Here is a 21377-nt window from a genome sequence, read left to right as displayed (position 1 = left end):
GCGAGCGACCGCGGCGGAGGCGGAGCGGCGCCGGCGCGGGCGTGGTGACCGTATCCGGCTGTGGGGAGGGCGAGCCGTCCGCTCTCGTCCAGGGGAGTCCTAGAGCGGCGTCCCCGGGGACGCAACCCCGGAAGACCGTCAAGAAATTGCCCAGGGGGGCGGGGAGGGAGGAAAGCCAGGCGCTCCTGGTCACCCGCCCCTCTCTCGTCACGCGATCGCGCGAGGCGGAACGAGGGAACCCGAGGCCGCCGCCACGCCGCCACGCCGCCACGCCCCGACAGGTTGGCGAGGAGGTCGGGAAGGGGCGGGGCCGCGCGGCTGAGGAGGATTGCGCCTGCGCTTGGGACTTGTCGGTCCCGCCGCTTCCGGGTCCGCCTGTAGAGGCCTCCCGAGGGCTGAAGGTCATTGGTGGGGACGGGGGGTGGAGGTGGTTTGAACTTCGGGGCCACGCGGCGCTGCTGGGGAGGGTTGTCGTAGGGTTTCCCCAGACCCTCCCAAATTGGAGAAAAGAAGGAGGACGAAAGTCGCCCTGGGAAGAGGCCTCCAGTAATCTTTTGTTAAGATAATGGCATTCTTGCTGCCAGAAGCATTGGCTTCGGAGAGCTGGGTGTGGGATTGCGGGCCCTCCTCCCCATTTAGGGGGTGGGTGTGGACCAGAATGTGGCCGAGCTGGCCGTTTAGAAGCCTTGGAATCCAGACTTTTTTGCTTTCACAGTTATCGCTGTCGTCATCAAAGTAATAGATGTCCATGTTTAGGAAACCTAGTATCGGAGAATTTGTAATAAAAAGGAAAAGCTCCCCATCCTCAGAGGCAGCCACTTCTAACCAGTTGTGTTTTTAATTCTGATTACATAAAATACATGCTAGCTCTTGATTTGTTTTAGTTACCTTTTGACTTAATACTTAATGAAGATAGAGCACACTACACCATCTCCTTTCTCTCTCCCTCATATACCCTTATAACTTCAACATACGAATCCACTGTTTTTTTAAAACTGTGCACTTCATACTCTTGTTATTTATTGCATCAGTATTTAGTAACAGTCCCGGGAATACGGTAAGGTAAATGAGGCATTCACCTCCGATATAATTTAAGGGAGCACTAATTAAGATTAATAAAGACAAGATCATTATTACTGATTTTTCCTTTTGCCCCAGACTCCAATATATCAGGGCAAGGCACTATTACTGATTGTTTTTAATGCCCCCCGGCATTAAAAAATATTTAGTTTGGCTGCTGTGTTTGGATCGTAGTCCTCTTGTCAAAAGCTCCCTCTCCACATACCACCAACACAACATCATAAGACAAAGGTGAGGTGATTGCTTACTCAAGTAAGGAAAAACACTTGGCAAACCTTAGGCATGTCTAGGAGAAGGTAAGGCCAGAATTTATTGAGAGTTGGAAGTTTAGTCTAAGGCGTGTCTTTCATTTCAGGACTGGGTAAGAACCTCTGCACAACAGCAGAAAATTGGTGGAAACATCAAGGTGAGGGAATTCAGATAACCTCAGAAGGCAAACTGGCTGTTAATGGTTAAATCATTTGTCTGGGCTGGACAGTCAAGAAGAGTTAAAAAAAAATGCTAATGAAGGCACAGGACCACAAAGTTCTGTTAATGTAGGCATTAAGATGTGGTTTGGGTTCTCTGTGTCCAGGCTGAGTGTGGGGGTAGATGATCTTCTTCATGAATACATTAATCTATTCAATAAATATTTAATAATGGCCAGACACGGTTTTAGGCACAGGGGATACTGTGAGGAATAATGCCCTCATAGAGCTGATAATCTAGTGGGAGACAGAGGCATTAAAGAAGTAAACAGATCACACTCTGAAATTCTATTACTTAGTAAACTACAATGAAGAAAATAAATCAAGCTAAGGGAATAGAGGGACTGGGGGTGGTGGAGAATGCTAATTTAGATAGGGTAGACAGGAAAGGCCTTGCTGAGGAGTCGGAGGATGAACTGAGACCTAAATAGGGAAAGAGAACCAGTTATGTGAAGGTCTGGGGAAGTCTGCTCAAGTCTGAGGAAAATCAAGTATGCAGGTCCTGAGGGTGAGCGTGAGCTAGAGGAAGTGTGATGGCAGACCTGAGAGCTGAGACGTAGGCTGGGTGCAGACCCCATGTGGCATTGTGGGCCAACACAAAGACTTTAAATTTTAATAGGAATTTATAATAGGAAGCCTTTCATTGATTTTCAGTGGGGTTTTGTGACCTGATTTACATTTTTAAATATTAATTGTGGAAATGTTCAAACATGTACAAAGGTAGAAGGAATAATACAATAAACTCCATCTACTTTTCACCCAGGTCCAATAATTATCCACTGTACCTTCACCCAGTTCCCCTCCGTGTTAACTTTAAGCAAATCTGATATCATATCCATAAAGACTTTTAGTATGTATCTTTAAACTATTTTTAACACAATCCCAATACCATTATCACAATTGGAAATATTAACAAAAATTTCTTGTGGTCATTACAATCAATATTCGAATGTTTCGTAAAAAATTGGCTACAGCTAGTTAGTTCAAATCAGGGTCCAAACAAATTCTGCACGTTGCAGTTGGTTGATAAGAATCTTAAGCCTCTTTTAATGTATAGGTTTCCACTGTACAATTTTTTCCTTCAACTTACTTGTTGAAAAAGCTAGGTCAAGCGGCACCTGAGTGGCTCAGGTCTTGATCTCAGGGTCACACCCGGTGTGACCTTAAAAAAAAAGAAAGAAAGAAACAGAAGAAAAAGGTAGGTGATTTTTCGCATTGAATTTCCCACAATTTGGATTTTACCATCTCTGTGATGTCTTTGATTTGTTCCTCAGTTTCTGTATTTTCTGTAAGCTGTTGGTTGTATCTAGAGGCATTGTTAGATTCAGACTTGAGGTTCTGGCAGAAAGTACTCCCTGTGGCATAGTTTCCATTTTAAAATACCGCTCTGGTTATTCTGAAGAGAGTGAGCAATAGAAGGAAAATAGTGGAAACAGACCAGTTTTAAAGCTAATGAAAGCTTGCACTGTGGAGGGAGTGAAATGCATAGATTCAATATGTATTTTTTTTAAAGATTTTATTTATTAATTTTTGAGAGCAAGAGTGAGAGCACGCATGAGTGGGGGGTGGGGGGCACAGGGAGAGGCAGACTCCCCGCTGAGCAGGGAGCCCAGTGCGGGTCTCAATCTCAAGACCCTGAGATCTTGACCTGAGCCGGATCATGACCCGAGCGGAAGGCAGATGCTTAATGACTGAGCCACCCAGGTGCCCCTACAAGAAGATTCTTATCTCCAAGAAAGAAACCCAAAACTGATAAAAGCTATCATGAACTTAGTTACAGGTATTACTTTTCTGACCTTCAGTCCTACTATAGAAATCTTACCAATTGCTTCGGAAAAAAATGAAAGAAGCAGTCAGATCGGGTCACCATCCTTCCCATCCTTCCTGTATGGTACTTTTCAAAATTTCCCAGTCATTAAAAAAAGAAGCCTATTTCTCTTGTTCATACTGTGGATTTTTCTCCCAGCAGTGGATGTTTTGCCTTGGGGAATGGAAAGGGCAAGGCTCTACAGTACAGGTTATACCATTACTCAAACTGAAACCTGGCTAAGCCATAAGAAAAGCCAGCCTTGATACATCTCAGAAACTTTCTTCCATGTCTGATGTTATATGGATGATTTACTGAGCCAGCTGCGCTTAAGGAAATTAACAGAAATGTCTTAATAAACACATAGCAACTTTTGCTTGAAAAAAAAAAATCAGGGGTGGGGCACCTGGGTGGCTCAGTTGCATGGGCGTCTGGCTCTTGGTTTCAGCTCAGGTCGTAATCTAGTGGGTTGTGGGATTGAGCCCTGCGTAGGGCTCTGCACTCAGCGGGGAGTCTGCTTGATGATTCTCTCCCTCTGCCCCTCACCCCCCCAAAATAAATAAATCTTTAAAAAATAAATAAAATAAAATAAAATATAAACTGGGGTACCTGGGTAGCTCAGTCAGTCAGGTGTCTGCCTTTGGCTCAGGTCATGATCTCAGGGTCCTGGGATTGAACCCTTAATCAGGCTCCCTGCTCAGCGGGGAGTCTGCTTCTCCCTCTGCCCCTCACCCCACTCCTGTGCTCTTTCTCTCTCAAATAAATAATAAATAAAATCTTTAAACATAAAGAAATAGATGAATGAATAATCAATGATGGGGCACCTGACTGGTTCAGTCAGAAGAGCATGCTACTCTTGATCTCAGGGTTGTGGGTTTGAGCCCCGTGTTGGGCATAGAGATTACTTAAATAAATAAATAAACTTGAAAAAAAATCAGTGAGGTTGAAATTTGCAAAAGCATATACCCCTCCAAAGAGTCAATTCTACTATATGAATAAAATAAGAAATAAAAATAAATTTAATGACATAGTTATTTATAGCTTAGCTTATAGTATGTGTGATACTTGAGAGTAGAAAAATTACTTTCTTTTAAGATTTATTTATTTTAGATGGGGAGGGGTAGAGGGAGAGAATCCTCAAGTAGACTCACCACTAAGCACAGAGCCCAATGCAGGGCTCAAGCCTGGGACCCTGAGATCACACATGACCTGAGCAGAAACCAACAGTCGGACGCTTAACCGACTAAGCCACCCAGGTACCCCTACAAAAATTACTTTTTATAAAAAGGGTAAGTTTTTACCTTTTTGCTAGATGGGACAGAATTGTCCCCATTATCCCAAAACAGGAACCAATACAGTTTTTTCTTGGCTGATTTTTGGTTTTGCTTTGTTTTGTTTTTTGCTTCTCTCTCATGCCAAAGATGATTTGGGGGCTCTCATTTCTGGAGCCAGGAATGGCTCTGTTCCCTGGTCGCAGGGATACAGAACATCTGCACTTAGGGCAATAGGACTAGGCCTTGGCCAGTTGCCCCTGTGCTGTTGTTCTGACTTGAAATGATCCTTGAACATTGACCAGTGACAGTGCCTGATGACCTCGTTAGAGGATACCAACACCTGTTATGCAAGGTTCTAAGTAACATTAAGTTTCTTTTACCTTTTTTTTTTTTTTTTTAAATTAAGTAGGTTCCATGCCCAGTGCAGATCCCAGTGTGGGGCTTGAACTCACGACCCTGAGATCAAGACCTGGGCTGAGATCAAGAGTCAGACGCTTAACCAGGTGAGCCACCCAGGCGCCCCTAACATTAAGCTTCTGTGCTAAAGCTGTATCATCTGGCTTCTGCAAGGATCTTACTTGGGATGATTTCCTTGACATTTCCTGTGTTTCTGTCTCCCTTGGCTTCGCCTGTTAAACAGTTGAAGCCTATCACCTTCAGGGTCCCTTTGTCACTGAATAATTTTTCCTGAATCCACACTTCTCTAACATTTTCTACACGTGGATCCTCATGTTCTGGAGTGTTCTTTCACACATACACAGATGTACATATTTCATGTACATGCCTGCTCCTTACCTTTTCTCCTGATGGTCTGTCTTGGCGATCTTGCCATATGAGTGCATACAATGCCTCATCTTAAAAAGCCTGCCAAGTGTCCTTTGCATTATTATCACATGACTTATTAAACCAGTGTTTTCTTTCTCTTTTTAAAATTACTAACAAAACTCATAACCCTAGTCTAACCAGGAGAAAAACATCCGACAAACCCAAATGGAAGGGTGCCACCCTGGCACCCCCGGGGTCTTCATTTTTTTTTTTTTTAAATAACCTTTTTATTTTAGAATAGTTTTAGATTTATATTTAAAAAACCAAACCTGTAGGGGCATCTGGGTGGCTTGGTCGGTTGGGCATCCAACTCTTGATCTCAGCTTGGGTCTTGATCTCAGGGTCATTGGTTCAGGCCCCCCCCCGAGTTCTGCGCTGGGTGTGGAGCCTACTAAAAAAAAGGAAGACTCACTTTATGTACAATTATGAAAGAATGTCAAAATATATTGGGGCATCTGGGTGGCTCAGTTGGTTAAGCATCTGCCTTCAGCTCAGGTCAGGATCCCAAATCCTGGATCAAGTCCCGCATCGGGCTCCCTTCCCGGTTCTCCCTCTCCCACTCCCCCTGCTTGTGCTCCTGCTCTCTTTCTCTCTCTCTCTCTGACTAATAAATAAATAAAGTCTTAAAAAAATACACTAGGTGAAAAAAAATAAAAATACAGAACAGCATATATAGTATAGAGGGAGGGAAGGGGTTAGGCACCTACCTGGTGGCTTAGTCGGTTAAACGTCCGACTCTTGATTTCAGCTCAGGTCATGATTTCAGGGTCATGAGATTGAGCCCCGAGTCTGGCTGCACACTGTGTGATGGGTGTGGAGTCTCCTTGAGATTCTCTCCCTCTGTCCCTCCCCCACCCCTGCTCGTGCTCGCTCTCTCTCAAATAAATAAATAAAATCTTAAAAGAAAAAAAAGAAATTTAGAGTATAGCGGGGAAATAAGTATCTTTGTTATTGTTTGCATAATGAAACCCTGGAAGGTTACATAAGAAATAAATAAAAATGATTTTCTTTAAGGGCCAGGGTTGGCAAACTTCAACACAGATCAGATCCAGCTCATTGCATGTTTTTGTAAATAAAGCTTAAGGAGCGAGCCTCACTCGTTTCTCTGTGTATTGTCTGTGACTGTCCTCATACTATTATGGCAGCATTGAATAGTTGTGACAAAGATGGTGAGATACTGTCTGTCCTTTTATAGACCCCTTTTTGGGGGGAATCGGAGTGGGACGGCAGTTCTCCACGTAGATTTTTTTTTTTTAAGACTTATTTATTTGAGAGAGAAAGCATGCGTATGCATGGGGGGGTGCTCGTGGGGCAGAGGGAGAGAGAGAGAGGTTTCAAGCAGACTCCATGCAGAGCAAGGAACCTGACACGGGGCTTGATCTCACTCCGTGAGATCACGACCCAAGCAGAAACCCAAGATTCCCACACCCAACAGACTGCATCTCCCAGATTATATCATTTTGCTTTTTTAGATTAGTGGATGGGGCGCCTGGGTGGCTCAGTCGTTAAGCATCTGCCTTCGGCTCAGGTCATGGTCCCAGGGTCCTGGGATCAAGCCCCGCGTCGGGCTCCCTGCTCCGCGGGAAGCCTGCTTCTCCTTCTCCCACTCCCCCTGCTTGTCTTCCCTCTCTCGCTGTGTCTCTCTCTGTCAAATAAATAAATTAATTAATTAGTGAATGCATATCCGATCAAAAAAATTTTTTAAATATTAAACTCCCACTCTTAAATATCTTTAAATATTAAAGTGCCACTGGAACTAGCCGTTCAGGTGATGCTGGTCTCGGGTATCTGCTAATCTCAGTCTTGTGGTCTGCTTGGTTTGTCAGGAATCTTCAGAAATCCTGCCCAGCTATTTGAGATGCTGCCCAAACCTGGGATCTATTACTTCCCCTGGGAGGTCAGTGCTGGCCAAGTGCCCAACGGGGGCACACTGAGAACATTCGGCAGGTGAGAATGGTTTTTTCCATAGGGTGGGGGGATGTTTCAGTGCCTCCCACACCCCCCCGCCAGAAAAAAACAATTAAAATGGTGTTATTATAAGTTTGTCTAGGTTTTTTTTTTTTTAATTTTTGAAGTTTTATTTATTCAAGTAATCTCTACACCCAACATGGGGCTTAAACTCATGACCCCAAGATCAAGAGTCGCACGCACCCCTGACTGAGCCAGCCGGGCGTCCCTTGTCAACTTATTTTTTAAGTGCTAAAACATTAATATGTTTTCAATGGAAAAAAGGTAGACAATCCATAAAAGTGTAAAGAAAGCAAGTGAAAATCACCCGTAATCCCTCTCTCTGGACAGCCGTTGCTAATCTTTTGGTGATTACTTTAGACACGCTCATGTATGGATGTACATGAATATGTGGATGGGTGTGTGTTCACACCACATATGTATAGTATCATTAGGGAAATGCAAATTAAAACTACAATGAGGTACTCCTATATGCCCACTAGAGTGGCTGAATTTAAAAAGACTATTGATGGGGCACCTGGGTGGCTCAGTCAGTAACATATGACTCTCGATCTCAGGGTTGTGAGTTCAAGCTGCGTGTTACTTTAAAAAAATAAAATCGTTAGAAAGAAAGAGAGAGAGAGAGAGAGAGAGAGAAAGAGAAAGAAGGAAGGAAGGAAGGAAGGAAGGAAGGAAGGAAGGAAGGAAGGAAAGAAAAGAAAAGAAAAGAGAAGAAAAGAAAACCAGGCCAAAAAAAATTAGATGTTGTATGGCTCCATTTATGTAAAAGTTTAGAAAATGCAAAAAAAATCTATAGTGGAAAAAAAAGCAGGCCAATTGCCTGCAAGGATTGCCTGGGTGTGGTGTGTTGGAGGAATATGAAAATGCAGGGGAACTTTTCTTTTTTTTAAAGATTTTATTTATTTATTTGACAAAGAGACAGCGAGAGAGGGAACACAAGCAGGGGGAGTGGTAGAGGGAGAAGCAGGCTTCCTGCTGAGCAGAGAGTCCAATGCGGGGCTCCATCCCAGGACCCTGGGATCATGACCTGAGCCGAAGGCAGACGCCTAACAACTGAGCCACCCAGGCGCCCCAGGAGGGAACTTCTCAGGGTGATGAAACGATGTGTTCATTATTGATTGTGCAGACAGTTGCTCAAGTGTATACAATGTCAAATGTCAAAGTGTGTACCCTAAATATGTATAGTTTATTATATTTCAGTTAATACCTAAGTAAAACCAGAAGGGAAAAGCATATGTTACAGAATGTTAAAAAGGAGGAGGGCAAAGACTTGAACAGACACTTCACAAGAGAGGATATACGTAACACTTAGCAGTCATACAGAAAGTAAATAATTTTGCATATGACAATTAAAAAATATATGTATATATACACAAATGGATAATAAGCACATGAAAAGATGCTCAACATCATTAGTCACAGGGAAATGTAAATTAAAACCACAACGAGGGCACCTGGGTGGTTCAGTCGGTTAAGCATCTGCCATTTGGCTCAGGTCAGGGTCCCAGGGCCCTGGGATCGAGCCCCGCATCGGGCTCCCTGCTCTGTGGGAAGCCTGCTTCTCCCTCTCGCTCTGTCCCTCCCCCTGCTCATGCTCTCTCTCTCAAGTAAATAACTAAAAAGATTTTATTTATTTATTTGACAGAGAGAGACACAGCGAAAGAGGGAACACAAGCAGGGGGAGTGGGAGAGGGAGAAGCAGGCTTCCCGCCGAGCAGGGAGCCCGATGCGGGGCTCGATCCCAGGACCCTGGGATCATGACCTGAGCCGAAGGTAGATGAACGACTGAGCCACCCAGGCGCCCCTAAATAAATAAAATCTTTAAAAAAAAAAAGAAAAACCACAACGGTACGGTATTTTCATGCCCACTAGGACACTGGGATGGCTAAAATTAAAAAGACTGACCATACCAAGTACTGGCCAGAATGTGTAGTCACTAGAACCCTCACATGTTGCTGCTGGGAGTGTAAAATAGCACAACCACTTTGAAAAATAAATCAGCAATTTCTTTTAGAGTTTAATAGACAGGTTGACCATATAACTCTGCAGTCCCACTTGGGTATTTACCTAAGAGAAATGAAAACATATGTCAGCAAAGAGATTTGTCTGCAAAAGTTCATACCAGTTTATTCATAATAGCCCAACACTGGAAGCAAACCATACAAGCTGATGAATGGATACACAAATTATTTTCAATAATTTCAACAGAGTGCTATTGAACAATAGAAGGAATAAACCACTGATTTACCCAACAGCACAAATGAATCTCAAAACCATCACTCTGAGTGAAAGAAGCTAGATACCAAAGAATACATGCTGTTGTGATCCTATTTATATGAGGTGCTTGAGTAGGAAAACACACCTGTAGGGACCAAAAGCAGATCAGTGGTTGCCTGGCATGGGAGATGGGGAGATTGACTTCAGAGTAGTGGCACAAGGGAACTTTTGGGGTGATGGAAATGGGCATCTTAATTGGGGTGCTGGTGACATCAGTGTATACTTTTGTCAACATTCTTTAAACAGGTGCCTTGTAATGCATGTAATTTATATCTTTACGATGTAGACTGAAAACAATTTTTCTGACTTGTTGCTGCCATTTTTATTTCTCTGATCAGAGGCCCATGGGTATATTGGCCTCCCAGAACCTTTTAAGCTTTTTGTGTTTGTTCTCTTTGTGGGCAAAAATGATCACACTTTCCGTGACCTGCAGGTTGTGCCTCTATGATATGACCCAATCCCGAGTGACGCTGAGAGCACAGCATGGATCTGACGAGCACCAGATCCTGGTCTGCACCAAGTTGGTGGAGCCGTTCCAAGTCCAGAAAGACTCCCTATACCTTGTCCTTGGAGAGCTGGAGCACGAGGGTGAGCCATGGCTTCACATTCCCTTTTCACTCTGGGTCCTGGGTGGGGCAGTCTTCAGGGACTGGGCCTGGCTTCTGACCCAACGGGAGTCCCCCACGGGGCCAGCTTCCCTTCCGAATCAGCCCACAAGTTCAAGGACTCATGGGAAACCGATGTGATCGGGCTCAGTGGACCTGCTCTAGGGAAGCGAGAGAAGAAAGAAATCACTAATTTCTGAAGGCCCACCACATGCCAGGCCTGGTACTACACTGTTGGCTTCCATCTTTTTGAATTTGCCCACCAGGTCTTTAAACTGAGTCTTATTGTTGCTGTTCCACAGATTAGAAAACTAAGGCCAGGCAAGGGTGGGGCTGGAATAACAGGCCAGGAAGTCAGGGTAAGAGAAATAGAAGGGAAGGAATCCCAGCAACCTGGGAGAATCTCTCCGGCATCAAGAGTTGAAGGTTGCAGGGCGCCTGGGTGGCTCAGTCGGTGAAGCGTCTGCCTTCGGCTCAGATCATGATCCCGGGGTCCTGGGATCGAGCCCCACATCGGGCTCCTTGCTCGGCGGGGAGTCTGCTTCTCCCTCTCCCTCTGCTCCCCCCCATCCCACTTGTGCTCTCTCTCTCTCACTGTCTATCTCAAATAAATGAATAAGAGCTTAAAAAAAAGAGTTGAAGGTTGCTTTTTAAAACCTAGGTACTTGGATGAATTCTTTGCCTTTCTCTCCTGGCTACCCCTGTGTGGTCTTCCTTTACATGGTTGATACCATACTATGTAATGTATCTGGTTATTTAGGCTTCATATTGTATCATAAACATTTCCCCGTGTTTTTAAAATTTTTGTAGATATAGTAATGTTTTATGGCTATATAATATTTTATAGATTAGATGTGTATCAATTCACAAGGCCATTGCACATTTATATTGTTTCCATTTTTTGCTCTTAAAAATATACTGTGCATTTACTGGTTAAAGGAATTATGGTATATTCAGTTAGTAGGATATTGTGCAGCCATTAAAAATGGTGCTGTAAATTTTTATCAGTTGACATGAAGAGGTGTTCACAATATCTTCTTTTCTTTTTTTTGAGAAAGAGCGGATGACAGCGTGAGCAGGGGTGAAGCGGGGAAAGGGGAAGTGGGGAGGGGCAGAAGGAGAGGAGAATCCCAAGCAGTCTCCATGCCTAGCGCAGAGCCCAATGCAGAGCTTAATCCCATGACTCTGACATCATGACCTGAGCCGAAATCAAGAGTCGGACGCTCAGCTAACTGAGCCACCCAGGTGCTCTGATGTTCACAATATCTTACTAAGAAAAAGCAGTTTACGATACAATATGTATCGTATGATCCCATTTTTTTTTTAAGATTTTATTTTTAAGTAATCTCTACACCCAACATGTGGCTTGAACTTAAAACCCCAAGATCAAGAGTCGCATGCTGTATGGACTGATCCAGCCAGGCACACCTAATATACATTTTTTTATATACATAGAAGTTTGAAAGATTATTCACCAAAATGTTAATAGCAGTTATTTCTGGGTGGTGGGACTGTGGGATTTTTTTGTACTTGTATTAGCATTTTACAATGAAGATGTATTGCTTTTATAGTCAGAGGGGGAAAAATGTTTTAAAAAATGTATCTTTTGGGGCGCCTGGGTGGCTCAGTTGTTAAGTGTCTGCCTTCGGCTCAGGTTATGGTCTCAGGGTCCTGGGATCGAGTCCCACATCGGGCTCCCTGCTCAGCAGGAAGCCTGCTTCTCCCTCTCCCTCTCCCACTCCCCCTGCTTGTGTTCCCTGTCTCGCTGTGTCTCTCTCTATCAAATAAGTAAAACCTTTAAAAAAAATGTATCTTTTGGGGCGCCTGGGTGGCTCAGTTGGTTAAGTGTCTGACTCTTGATCTCAACTCAGGTCTTGATCTCAGGGTCGTGAGTTTAAGCCCTGCATTGGGCTCCATGCTGGGCATGGAGCCTACTTAAAAAAAAAAAAAAAAAAGTAAAAAATTAAAAAAAACCTATATACTTTGATATATATTAAAAATGCTGCAGTTAATATTCTCATGCACTGTCTTTGTCCATTTTCTGATTATTTCTTCAGGATAGTTTCCTAAAAGTAGAATTGCTCTATTGAAGGATGCAAACATTTATGTTTCTTACCTTATAACACCAGCTTCCTTCCTAAAAGTCATGGTGGTTTTTAATGCTGGATGAAATGTGCTAGAAAAAATGTTATTAGATGGTGCTTACTTTAATTATCTTTGATTTAATAAAAGTTAATCTTTATTCAGGCTTAAGCCTTTGAGCTAGCTTGCAGAATTCCTGCCCTCTTATTGATTTGAGAGAGGCATCAGGAATGAGGGTGGGAATGGGTACAAAGGGCCTTTGCACAAATGATTTCCACTTTGACTATAGCCTAGGTCACCTGAGGCTTTCTCCTGTACCCCCAGCCCTGCAGTGTATCCTTGGAGCTCCCGGGAGCCTACAGCCCAGTGTCCAGGATGCTAAGGCCCGACTGCAAATACAGATACAAATACTTTGCTGGTGTCTTTTGGAGCAAATCTGACATCATTTCATTTCCCCGTAAACACCTCATATGCCTCCACCACCACCACCGTCACCCCCAACAAAACAGCTGTCCCTTGATGTACCCTAGTATCTTGTCTGTGTTCACTGCCTTCCCTCCATGGCTTTTTAAAATTGGTTAGTTCAGATCAGGATCCGAAGTCCATTTATTGCATTTGGCTTATGTACCCCAAGTCTCCGTAAGAGTTCTGTCTTTTTTTTTTTTTTTTTTTTAATGCCATTTATTAGAGAACTCGGGTCTGGAATTGGCTGATTGCTTCCTCCTGGTTGCATTAAACCTTCTTTCCCCTGCCTTTTTCTGAATGGATTGTAGTTCAGGGATGGCTCACGGTTGATGAGGAAATGTTCTTGAGAGAAGAATCACAGTGCATAAATGCAGGAAATGTCAAAAGGCACTTACTTAAAAGTCCTGATAAAATAATGAATCCAGGCAACGATCGTTACCACTGGCTGCTCCAGTGGCTGCTCCGATCGGTCCACGAAAGGTCCACGAAAGCACGGCAGGAACGCCACACATCAGGGATCAGCCAGCAACACCTGGGCCTGCCCCAAAGGCCACACTGTGGAAGCAGATGGATCAGCCTCGACACACCTGGAAGGCACAGGCAGCAAGCAGCACTCTCAAGTGTCCTTGCCCCCGCCCCCCAAACCTGAACCTGAATGATCAAGCCTCAGGTCAGGCAGCATTCTCCCTGGGCTCTGGCTACTTGACTGCTTCTCATTATTTTCATCACAATCTGTGTGGGTGTTTTTTTGCGGGTTTTTTTTTTTTTTTTTTGTTTAAGAAAAAACTCCCCCCTAAATTTCTAATTTCTCAGTAAGACGCACTCATCGTTTGAAACTGACACACGGAAGTAAAGACAGCGATGGGGAGGAAGGGCCGGAGTGTGGGCTGAGTGTGGAGGTGGCTGCTGATCCCTAGTCTGCAACGTTCCTGCCTGGCTGCTTTCAAACCTCTATGTGTCTGGTCCTGGTCAGGTCCTAAGTCCAGTGGGGCACAAACATCAACTGGACACAGATCTGTCAGGTGGCAAGCTTAGCAGCTCTAAGGACAGACAAGAGGCCTCCTAAAGTCACCTTTTTGGGGCACCTGGCCGGCTCAGTGATAAGAGCACGTGATTCTTGATCTCGGGGTCGTGCATTCGAGCCCCACGTTGGGTGTAGAGATTACTTAAAGAAATAAAACTTAAAAAGAAAAATAAAGTGACTTTCCTGAAATGTGTGCACACAGCGAGCCGAGGAGACCAAAAAGGTGAAGAAATGCCTGCCAGAAACCCCCTGGCTCTGACAGGTTCTTGGCGCACCATCCGAGTGTCTGAGGGCTTCCTCCCAGGGCGGAGGTGCTGGGACACAGCCTTTCCTCAGTTCTGCTTCAGAGTCCCTAGGAGAATTCCCAGGCTGTAGGTGACCTTGCCTACAGCGAGAGGCTGCCCTCGAGCCCTCGCCATAAATCCTTCCTGCCTGGTTTTCTTCTAGCTGGTCCCTGCCCTTACAAGCCTTCCTGTTGTGTCTTCTGGAACCTTCGCTCCTCCCTGAAGGGCTCCTTTTTACGCCCTCGTCTGCCTGAAACCTGGCTCTTTCCCAGGACCGCAGTTCCCCTCCCATCCCCATGTACAGCCTGGTCATACTCCCTGGTCACACATGCCGCAGGGCCCAGAGGTGGGGCCAGCAGCCTGCTAGCCACTCGGGTTTGCCATTCACACCTTTGTTCTTCTCTGCAGCCAGCCGGTTCTGCCCCACTTCTGCCTCCCACGGCCACAGCCACACCTCTGCCACCTGGGACTGCAGCCGTGACTCCTGGTACCTCCCTGCTCTTCACCCCACAGGACCTGTGCACTTTGGGCTCCTTTTTCTCCTGCCTTCTCTCCTGTTCACTTTCCTCTGCTCCAGCCAGGTCTCGCTGCCATGGCAACCCCTTTCCTGGTGGAAGCTTCCGGCCCTTGCCTTCCATCACCGCTGCCTGCACTAGGGCCTTGTGCAAGTCCCGGTCCACCCCTCTCCCACCATCTGGCACTCAGCTGTCACAGGAGACCCCTCCTTCATCACCTCCTCGCCCCTTTCAGTAGACTGCCTCACCTCCTACGTCCCAGGTCCGACAGAGGCTGCAGCAGGAGCCCCTCCCAAAATTACCCATGTCCACACCCGCCAGTGGCCCCTTTCTTCCCGTCTGGGAGGAGGAAGGGCCCATCTTCCCTGCAGCGTGACTCAGGGCTGTCCTCCCACGGGGCCTCTGCCCTCTCAACTGAGTCCTTAACCTGTTACCACTGCCCCTTCCCTCTCAGCGTATAAATCACTCAAGCTTCTTCTGTATTAAAATAATAACAGTGTCATCATCTTCTGCTCTGTATCCCTACCTCGCTATGACCCTCCTTCCCTGCTCGGACAGACATCCTAAAAGAAGGTCTGTTCTTTCCATCCCCCCTTCCCTCTCTCTTACCCATGCCTCCACGCTCTGCATTCCCACTGCCCTTGGCACTCCAGTCCCTCTGTTGCTCTGGATTTGTTAAGCTTGAAAAAAATTCCCCTGAAGGACTCTCTAGCCGTCTTGTCTGCTGACTCTGTTCTCCCCTCCCTGCAGTTATTTCTTCAAACGCCTCTCCTTGTATCCCGGTTACAAGGACCTGCAGGTGGACTGACAGAATTGCCCAGTTTGTCCCTTGTGATAATCATATTTCTTAAGGTCACTTCCGTGTTTAATAATGTTTTTCATTCACAGGGAGAAACAACATGTTCCTCAATATAAATCTAGAAGGGAGGGTTTCCCCAGGCTGATGTGAGGAAAGAGCTGATAGGCATCATGTAAGGAAAGTTCTGTGCAGGGCGCCTGGGTGGCTTAGTCAGTTAAGCATCTGCCTCTTGGTTTTGGCTCAGGTCATGATCTCGCGGTCATGAGATCGAGCCCCGTGCCAGGGTCAAGCCCCACATTGGGTGTAGAGCCTACTTAAAAAGAGAAAGAGACAGAGAGTAGGAGGGAGGGAGGGAGGGAGGGAGGGAGGGAGGAAGGAAGGAAGGGAGGGAGGGAGGGAGGGAGGGAGGGAGGAAGGAAGGAAGGAAGGAAGGAAGGAAAGTGGTCTAGACTAGGAGGAAGGCAAGGCATGACCTGTCTAACCAGCAAGCCTGTATCTCAAAACCGCATCAAAGGAAACAGGATGTCCTAGAACACTGATTATGTTTGTTGACGTGAGCAGAGAGCATAAAGAACATGGATGAAAAAAATAAAAAACCGGGGCTCCTGGGTGGCTCAGTGGGTTGAGCATCTGACTCTTGATCTCGGGGTTGTTCTCTCAACCCATGTGGAGCCTACTTAAACAAAAAAACAAAAAAACAAAAAACCTGTTAGGGTAGGCCCAGATGTCTCTCCTGCTTGATGTCACCTGCGCGTTGACAGATCTTTCCATCAGGTCAACATAGCAATGTGCTAGAAGCACCTCCCAGCCCCTCATCCAGGGTAGGATGACTTACCTCTACAAGGCCAAACTCTCCCCTTGGATTTACTAATTATGGGGTTCTCTTGGCCCCAATTTTCAATGCCAGTGGGGCCCAGTATGCCAAGGAGGCCCTTCCCTTAGTACAGATAGAGAACTGGGGTGGTGATTGCGACCCCTCCTCAACCCTGGGCACTTGGGGCAGAGGAGGTGGCGGGAATTAAGATGACAAAGGACGGACAGTAGAGGGGCCATCTATCTGGCCCTTCCTCCACGGAGAAGTGGGATTTTCAGGCTACCCCCCAAGTTCCAGACACACGTGGGGACAGTGTGCGGCAGGCCCACCATTCTGAAGCCCAAGTAGAGAAAGATCACCAGTATCCCGAATGCCATCCTTCAAACTCATCCTGAGAGCGAGTCCGGGGGAAACAGCTGGAATGCATCCGTCAGGTGTGTTGCTGACAGGGGGCCAGTCACCTGCTAGTGCCTCGTGCTTCTGTCTTTCAGATGGAGGCTCCGTGGTGAAGGCCCGGGTGCTGACTTGTGTGGAAGGAATGAACCTACCCTTGTTAGAACAAGCCGTCCGGGAGCAGAGGAGGTACCAGCAAGAGAGGGACAACAGCCAGTAGCAAATGGCAGTTCCTGGCAGCCGTCCCCTCCCCAGCCTGCTCCTGAGGCCAAGCCCACTGGAGATGTCTGAGCAGAGAAGATGCAGGACCTTCCCCAGAGTGACAGCCTTTTTCTGGAGCTGGACCGAAGAGGAGGGGTTGCTAATTTGGATTGTTCTGGACACCTCCCCCCGCCGCCTGGCAGGCGCCTGCCGGAGGCTGAGCTGTGGGGTGCTGGGGCCTGAGCCTCGAGTGGGAATATGGAGGGTTCTGGAAGGTCCTCATGAATAAAGGCCCCAGTGGGGGAGACCTTGTGTTGTGTGCACGTGGTGCAGCGCCGGAGGGGGCCAGGAGGGGGAGCTGCAGAGCAGGCAGCCTGCCAGCAGTGAGACCCCAGGAGCACAGGGTTTCTGGTGAATTCTGGGCTGGGGTTTGTGGGAGGGGTGTTAGGGGCCACTAGGGCTGGGGTGGTGGGCTTAGGGTGCAGGGGGTCTGCCCCCACCGAAGTTCTGCCCTCAGAGGAGGCCGAGCGTCCCCAGAGAGTTGGGGCACAGCCCCTCACCCTGGCCGTGCGGCCTAGGGCAGGAGTGTGGCTCCAGAAACCCTTCCCAACCCCTGACTTCTGCCCCGGGGCTGACTCCAGCCCCCCCAGGCTGCCCTTCTGGGTAGCCTTCACCCCCCAGAGCCTGGGCCGAGGCAGGGGATCTGCTGAGAACTTTGGGCCCTCCTGCGCTCCGTAGCCGGGGCACCTTCCTGCCTGGGCCGGGCGGGCTCCTGGGGATGGGGGGGGGCGGGGGGCAGAGGCGGGCCTGGACCCGGGTGGGGGCTGGGCAGGGTGTTCTGTGGGGGCTGGAGGGGCGGCAGGGGTGCTGGGTGTGGCGGTGAATGCCCCAGGCGCCCTCTGTTTCCTGGGCAGCTCTGCGGCTATGGATGTGTTCCAGAAGGTGGAGAAGATCGGAGAGGGCACCTATGGGGTGGTGTATAAGGCCAAGAACAAGGAGACAGGGCAGCTCGTGGCCCTCAAGAAGATCAGGCTGGATTTGTGAGTGCCGCCACGGCCCCTGAGACACCCTGCCCCGGGGGTGACCCCGTCCCTCACCTCCACGTCTGAGGGTGCCCCGGGCGGCCCTCACTGTCCGCATTCTGGCCACGCCTTGCCCAGGGCCCTTGGTGGTGTCAGGAGGTGCTGGGGAGCACGGTGCCCCCTTGCTGGGGGGCCAGGCCGTTCTTACGGAATACGGAACTCACGGGTGCCTCCCCCGGGGCAGAAGCACCCTTCCTGGTTCGCTGCCTCCACTGCTGTCCGCTCCTTCCCTGCAGGGAAACGGAGGGAGTCCCAAGCACGGCCATCAGGGAGATCTCCCTGCTCAAAGAGCTTAAGCACCCCAACATCGTCAGGTGAGCTGGGGAAAGACGTGGGGAAGCTGGGCCCCTCGCAGTCCCGCTGGGAGCCGCGTGGTGACTGGTGTCCCCCCGCCAGGCTGCTGGACGTGGTGCATAGTGAGAAGAAGCTTTACCTGGTGTTTGAGTTCCTCAGCCAGGACCTGAAGAAGTACATGGACTCCGCCCCAGCCTCCGAGCTGCCCCTGCACTTGGTCAAGGTAGCGAGGGAAGGACGGGCAAGGCGGTGAAGGCCCTGCTCAGCCAGCCCGTCTTCCGCTCAACCAGCCCCTTCTTCCGCTTCGCCTCGGCAGAGCTACCTCTACCAGCTGCTGCAGGGGGTGAATTTCTGCCACTCTCATCGGGTCATCCACCGCGACCTGAAGCCCCAGAATCTGCTCATCAATGAGTTGGGTGCCATCAAGCTGGCTGACTTTGGACTGGCTCGAGCCTTCGGGGTGCCCCTACGCACCTACACCCACGAGGTACTGCAGGACAAAGCGGGGAAGGAGCACCGCTGAAGGGCTATCCCCTGAGCACTCAGCCACCCCGAATGACGCTGTTTTCTTGCCCCTGCAGGTGGTGACACTCTGGTATCGTGCCCCTGAGATCCTCTTGGGCAGCAAGTTCTATTCCACGGCCGTGGATGTCTGGAGCATTGGTTGCATCTTTGCCGAGATGGTAGAGGGAGGGACAAACATGGCCACAGGAGGCCAGGGCCACGGACAGGGTCCTGCTGGGGTGGGAGTGGGACTCTGGTTCTCCTGCTGGAGGTGGATTCAGGGGTGTTCGGGACGGGCTACGGGACTAAGGAAGCGAACATTATTCCAGAAAAGGCCGGGAGGCTTAGCACAGCCCTGGGAAGGATAGCTTATCTGGGACTGGATTCTGGGGGACAAGGGAGTGGACCCCACACCTCCTCTTCCTCATTTCAGGTGACCCGCAGAGCCCTGTTTCCTGGTGACTCTGAGATTGACCAGCTCTTCCGAATCTTTCGGACCCTGGGGACACCCAGTGAAGCCATGTGGCCAGGGGTCACCCAGCTGCCTGACTATAAGGGCAGTTTCCCCAAGTGGACCAGGAAGGGGCTGGAGGAGATCGTGCCCAGTCTGGAACCAGAGGGCAAGGACCTGCTCATGGTACGTACAGGCGGGAGGCAGCGGAGGACAAGACAGGCTGCTGCGCCCACCGGAAGTGCCTCCTTGTCAGCCAGCCCCTTGGCACCCTAGCTCCTCCTGAGCCCGGCTGGTCTCTTTTCTGACCCCTGAACACAACTAGTTTGTCTCTGTCCCTGTGCATCTTTGATAGTTCAACCTGGAGGCCCCACCCCTGTGAAGTCCAGCATTCATGTTTCCTTTTAAAACTTCTTTCTTCTGGTTAGCTCTGTTTTTATGCTGTGATGATGAGCAGGGAGCCCGACGCGGGGCTCGATCCCAGGACCCTGGGATCATGACCTGAGCCGAAGGCAGACGCTTAACTGAGTCACCCAGGCGCCCCATACGTACTGTTTCTCCGTAAGCTTTTGCAGGCGGGGAGCATGCCTCCCTCCACAATAGCTGCTCCTCACATGAGGCTGTTCCCTGCTGTCCGGGCCCCTGCCACAGTCTGAGCTCACCTGTCCTGTGCACCATCCTGACCCGTTGGGCTGGCCCAGGCCAGACTGCCCAGAAGGCCTCAGGCAGGGCCATCCGTTGCCCACAAAGACTCGGAGCCACATCTGCCTCTAATCTGGTGTTGGGCCAGAGGAAGGCAGGGCAGTATTTTCCTCTTCCCAGACACCTGTGAAGGTCTACCAGGCCAAGGCCAGCAGGATGGCGTATGCCTCCAGCCAAGGCTCTTAGTGCTCCATCCCGGCTACTCCCGGGCAAGGGGTCCTTCCACAGCCTAGCTGGGGCTTAGGGACTCTGAGTTCCTGCCCCACCCTCAAGTATGCTCCCGAGACAGGTTTGGCCCTCTCCTTCCTGATACATGGAGAGAGGTCTGTCTCAACCAGAAGTAAGCAGAGGCCTGGGAACCTCAGGTAGGAAGACGACCGACGGACTTAGCCTCTAGTCTGCAGGACGTGGGGATGACTTCCCAGGCCGGCCTAGCACTAGTTCTTTGTCCCCAGATTCCGGGAGCAGCTAGAACTGGCTTGAGAGCCCGGGCATAGTGGTTACACATGGTTCTGGTTTGAAGGCAGATGCTCGGGAGCTTGGAGCCCACCGCCTGGGGCCTGGAGGGTAACTCCTCTCCCGGCCTGGCCACACCAAGGCTCAGTCTCTTTCCTCCTTCCTCCACAGCAACTCTTGCAGTACGACCCCGGCCGGCGGATCTCAGCCAAGGCCGCCCTTGTGCACCCATACTTCTCGTCCACGGAGACCTCCCCAGCCCCCCACCAGTACGTGCTGGAGCGGTTCTGCCGCTGAGAAGGCCGGAGCTTCCCAGCCTCTCTCCAGCCTCCCCGTCCACTTCCCAAGAAAGAGAGCGTTATCTGGGGGAGAGCAAAGCTCTGAGGAATTTGGCCTCACCCGCCAAGGGGGCTGAGTTTGGGTTAGTTCTGCCCCCACATTAGCAAGTTCCCGTGTTGTTTGGTTGGGTTTGACGATGCCATTTCGAGATGGGGGCACGGAAGCTCCATGCACCAGGGGGTAGGGGGCACGTTAGAGACTTCGTCCCCTGGCTCTGGAACAAGTCGCGAGGAGGGCGCGAAGCCCGCCCCACCTGGCGGCAAGGCAGAGCCAGACACCGCCCCCCCCCCGAAAGGGCGCCCCCTGCTGGTATTTATGGCTTTAAAATGTTTTTTGGGGAAGAGCTGCATTCCAGCGAAGAGTCCAAGTTAAACAGGAAGCAGGGCCAAGGGAGAGAGAGGACATTTTCCCGATCCCAGGGTGGGTGAGGGCGTGCGTGGTGGTTCTGAGTTGTTGTCTCGTACTTAGGATATGCTTATGTTCGTTCGCCTCCGGTTATAAGAACAGTAAATAAAAGTGATGTATTCCTGAGTTTGCCAGTGTTTTTCTCCTCAAGGGGTTACCAGGGACTTGCTGACCAGGGGGAGGTGGACAGAGGGCTGGAGACAGTTCCTGGCCCGAACTGAGAGACCCAGAACAGAGGTGGTGGGCAGGGACTGTTCATGATCT

At 49.1% G+C, this 21377-nt stretch overlaps 2 protein-coding genes across 6 annotated transcripts; both read left to right on the top strand.

Annotated features, from left to right (window-relative positions):
- Window positions 1-39: 39 nt before the first annotated feature.
- On the top strand, window positions 40-17192 carry TEN1 (TEN1 subunit of CST complex). 5 transcript variants are annotated; one of them, XM_073886024.1, is made up of 5 exons: window positions 384-401; window positions 1436-1486; window positions 7280-7400; window positions 10132-10286; window positions 16778-17192. In XM_073886024.1, the coding sequence occupies exons 3-5, from the start codon at window positions 7312-7314 to the stop codon at window positions 16897-16899; spliced, it is 366 nt and encodes a 121-aa protein (XP_073742125.1). In that variant the 5' UTR covers window positions 384-401; window positions 1436-1486; window positions 7280-7311; the 3' UTR covers window positions 16900-17192. The 5 variants fall into 5 exon arrangements, with proteins under 5 accessions (XP_073742127.1, XP_073742125.1, XP_073742123.1 ...); XM_073886022.1 differs by lacking the exon at window positions 384-401 and adding an exon at window positions 5038-5131; XM_073886023.1 differs by lacking the exon at window positions 384-401 and adding an exon at window positions 5035-5131 and having other exon boundaries at window positions 1460-1486.
- Window positions 17193-17728: 536 nt separating this feature from the next.
- CDK3 (cyclin dependent kinase 3) lies at window positions 17729-21239 on the top strand. Its single transcript, XM_025859970.2, has 7 exons — window positions 17729-17920; window positions 18199-18276; window positions 18359-18479; window positions 18573-18743; window positions 18838-18939; window positions 19194-19397; window positions 20541-21239. The coding sequence occupies exons 1-7, from the start codon at window positions 17805-17807 to the stop codon at window positions 20664-20666; spliced, it is 918 nt and encodes a 305-aa protein (XP_025715755.2). The 5' UTR covers window positions 17729-17804; the 3' UTR covers window positions 20667-21239.
- The last annotated feature ends 138 nt before the right edge of the window (window positions 21240-21377 follow it).

The sequence above is a fragment of the Callorhinus ursinus genome, unplaced genomic scaffold (genome assembly GCF_003265705.2).
Source record: "Callorhinus ursinus isolate GAN/ISIS: 27379988/994484 unplaced genomic scaffold, GSC_fseal_2.0 scaffold68, whole genome shotgun sequence".
Taxonomy (NCBI): domain Eukaryota; kingdom Metazoa; phylum Chordata; class Mammalia; order Carnivora; family Otariidae; genus Callorhinus; species Callorhinus ursinus.
Note: the sequence above shows the minus strand (reverse complement) of the source record. Positions and strands in the feature narration are given on the sequence as shown.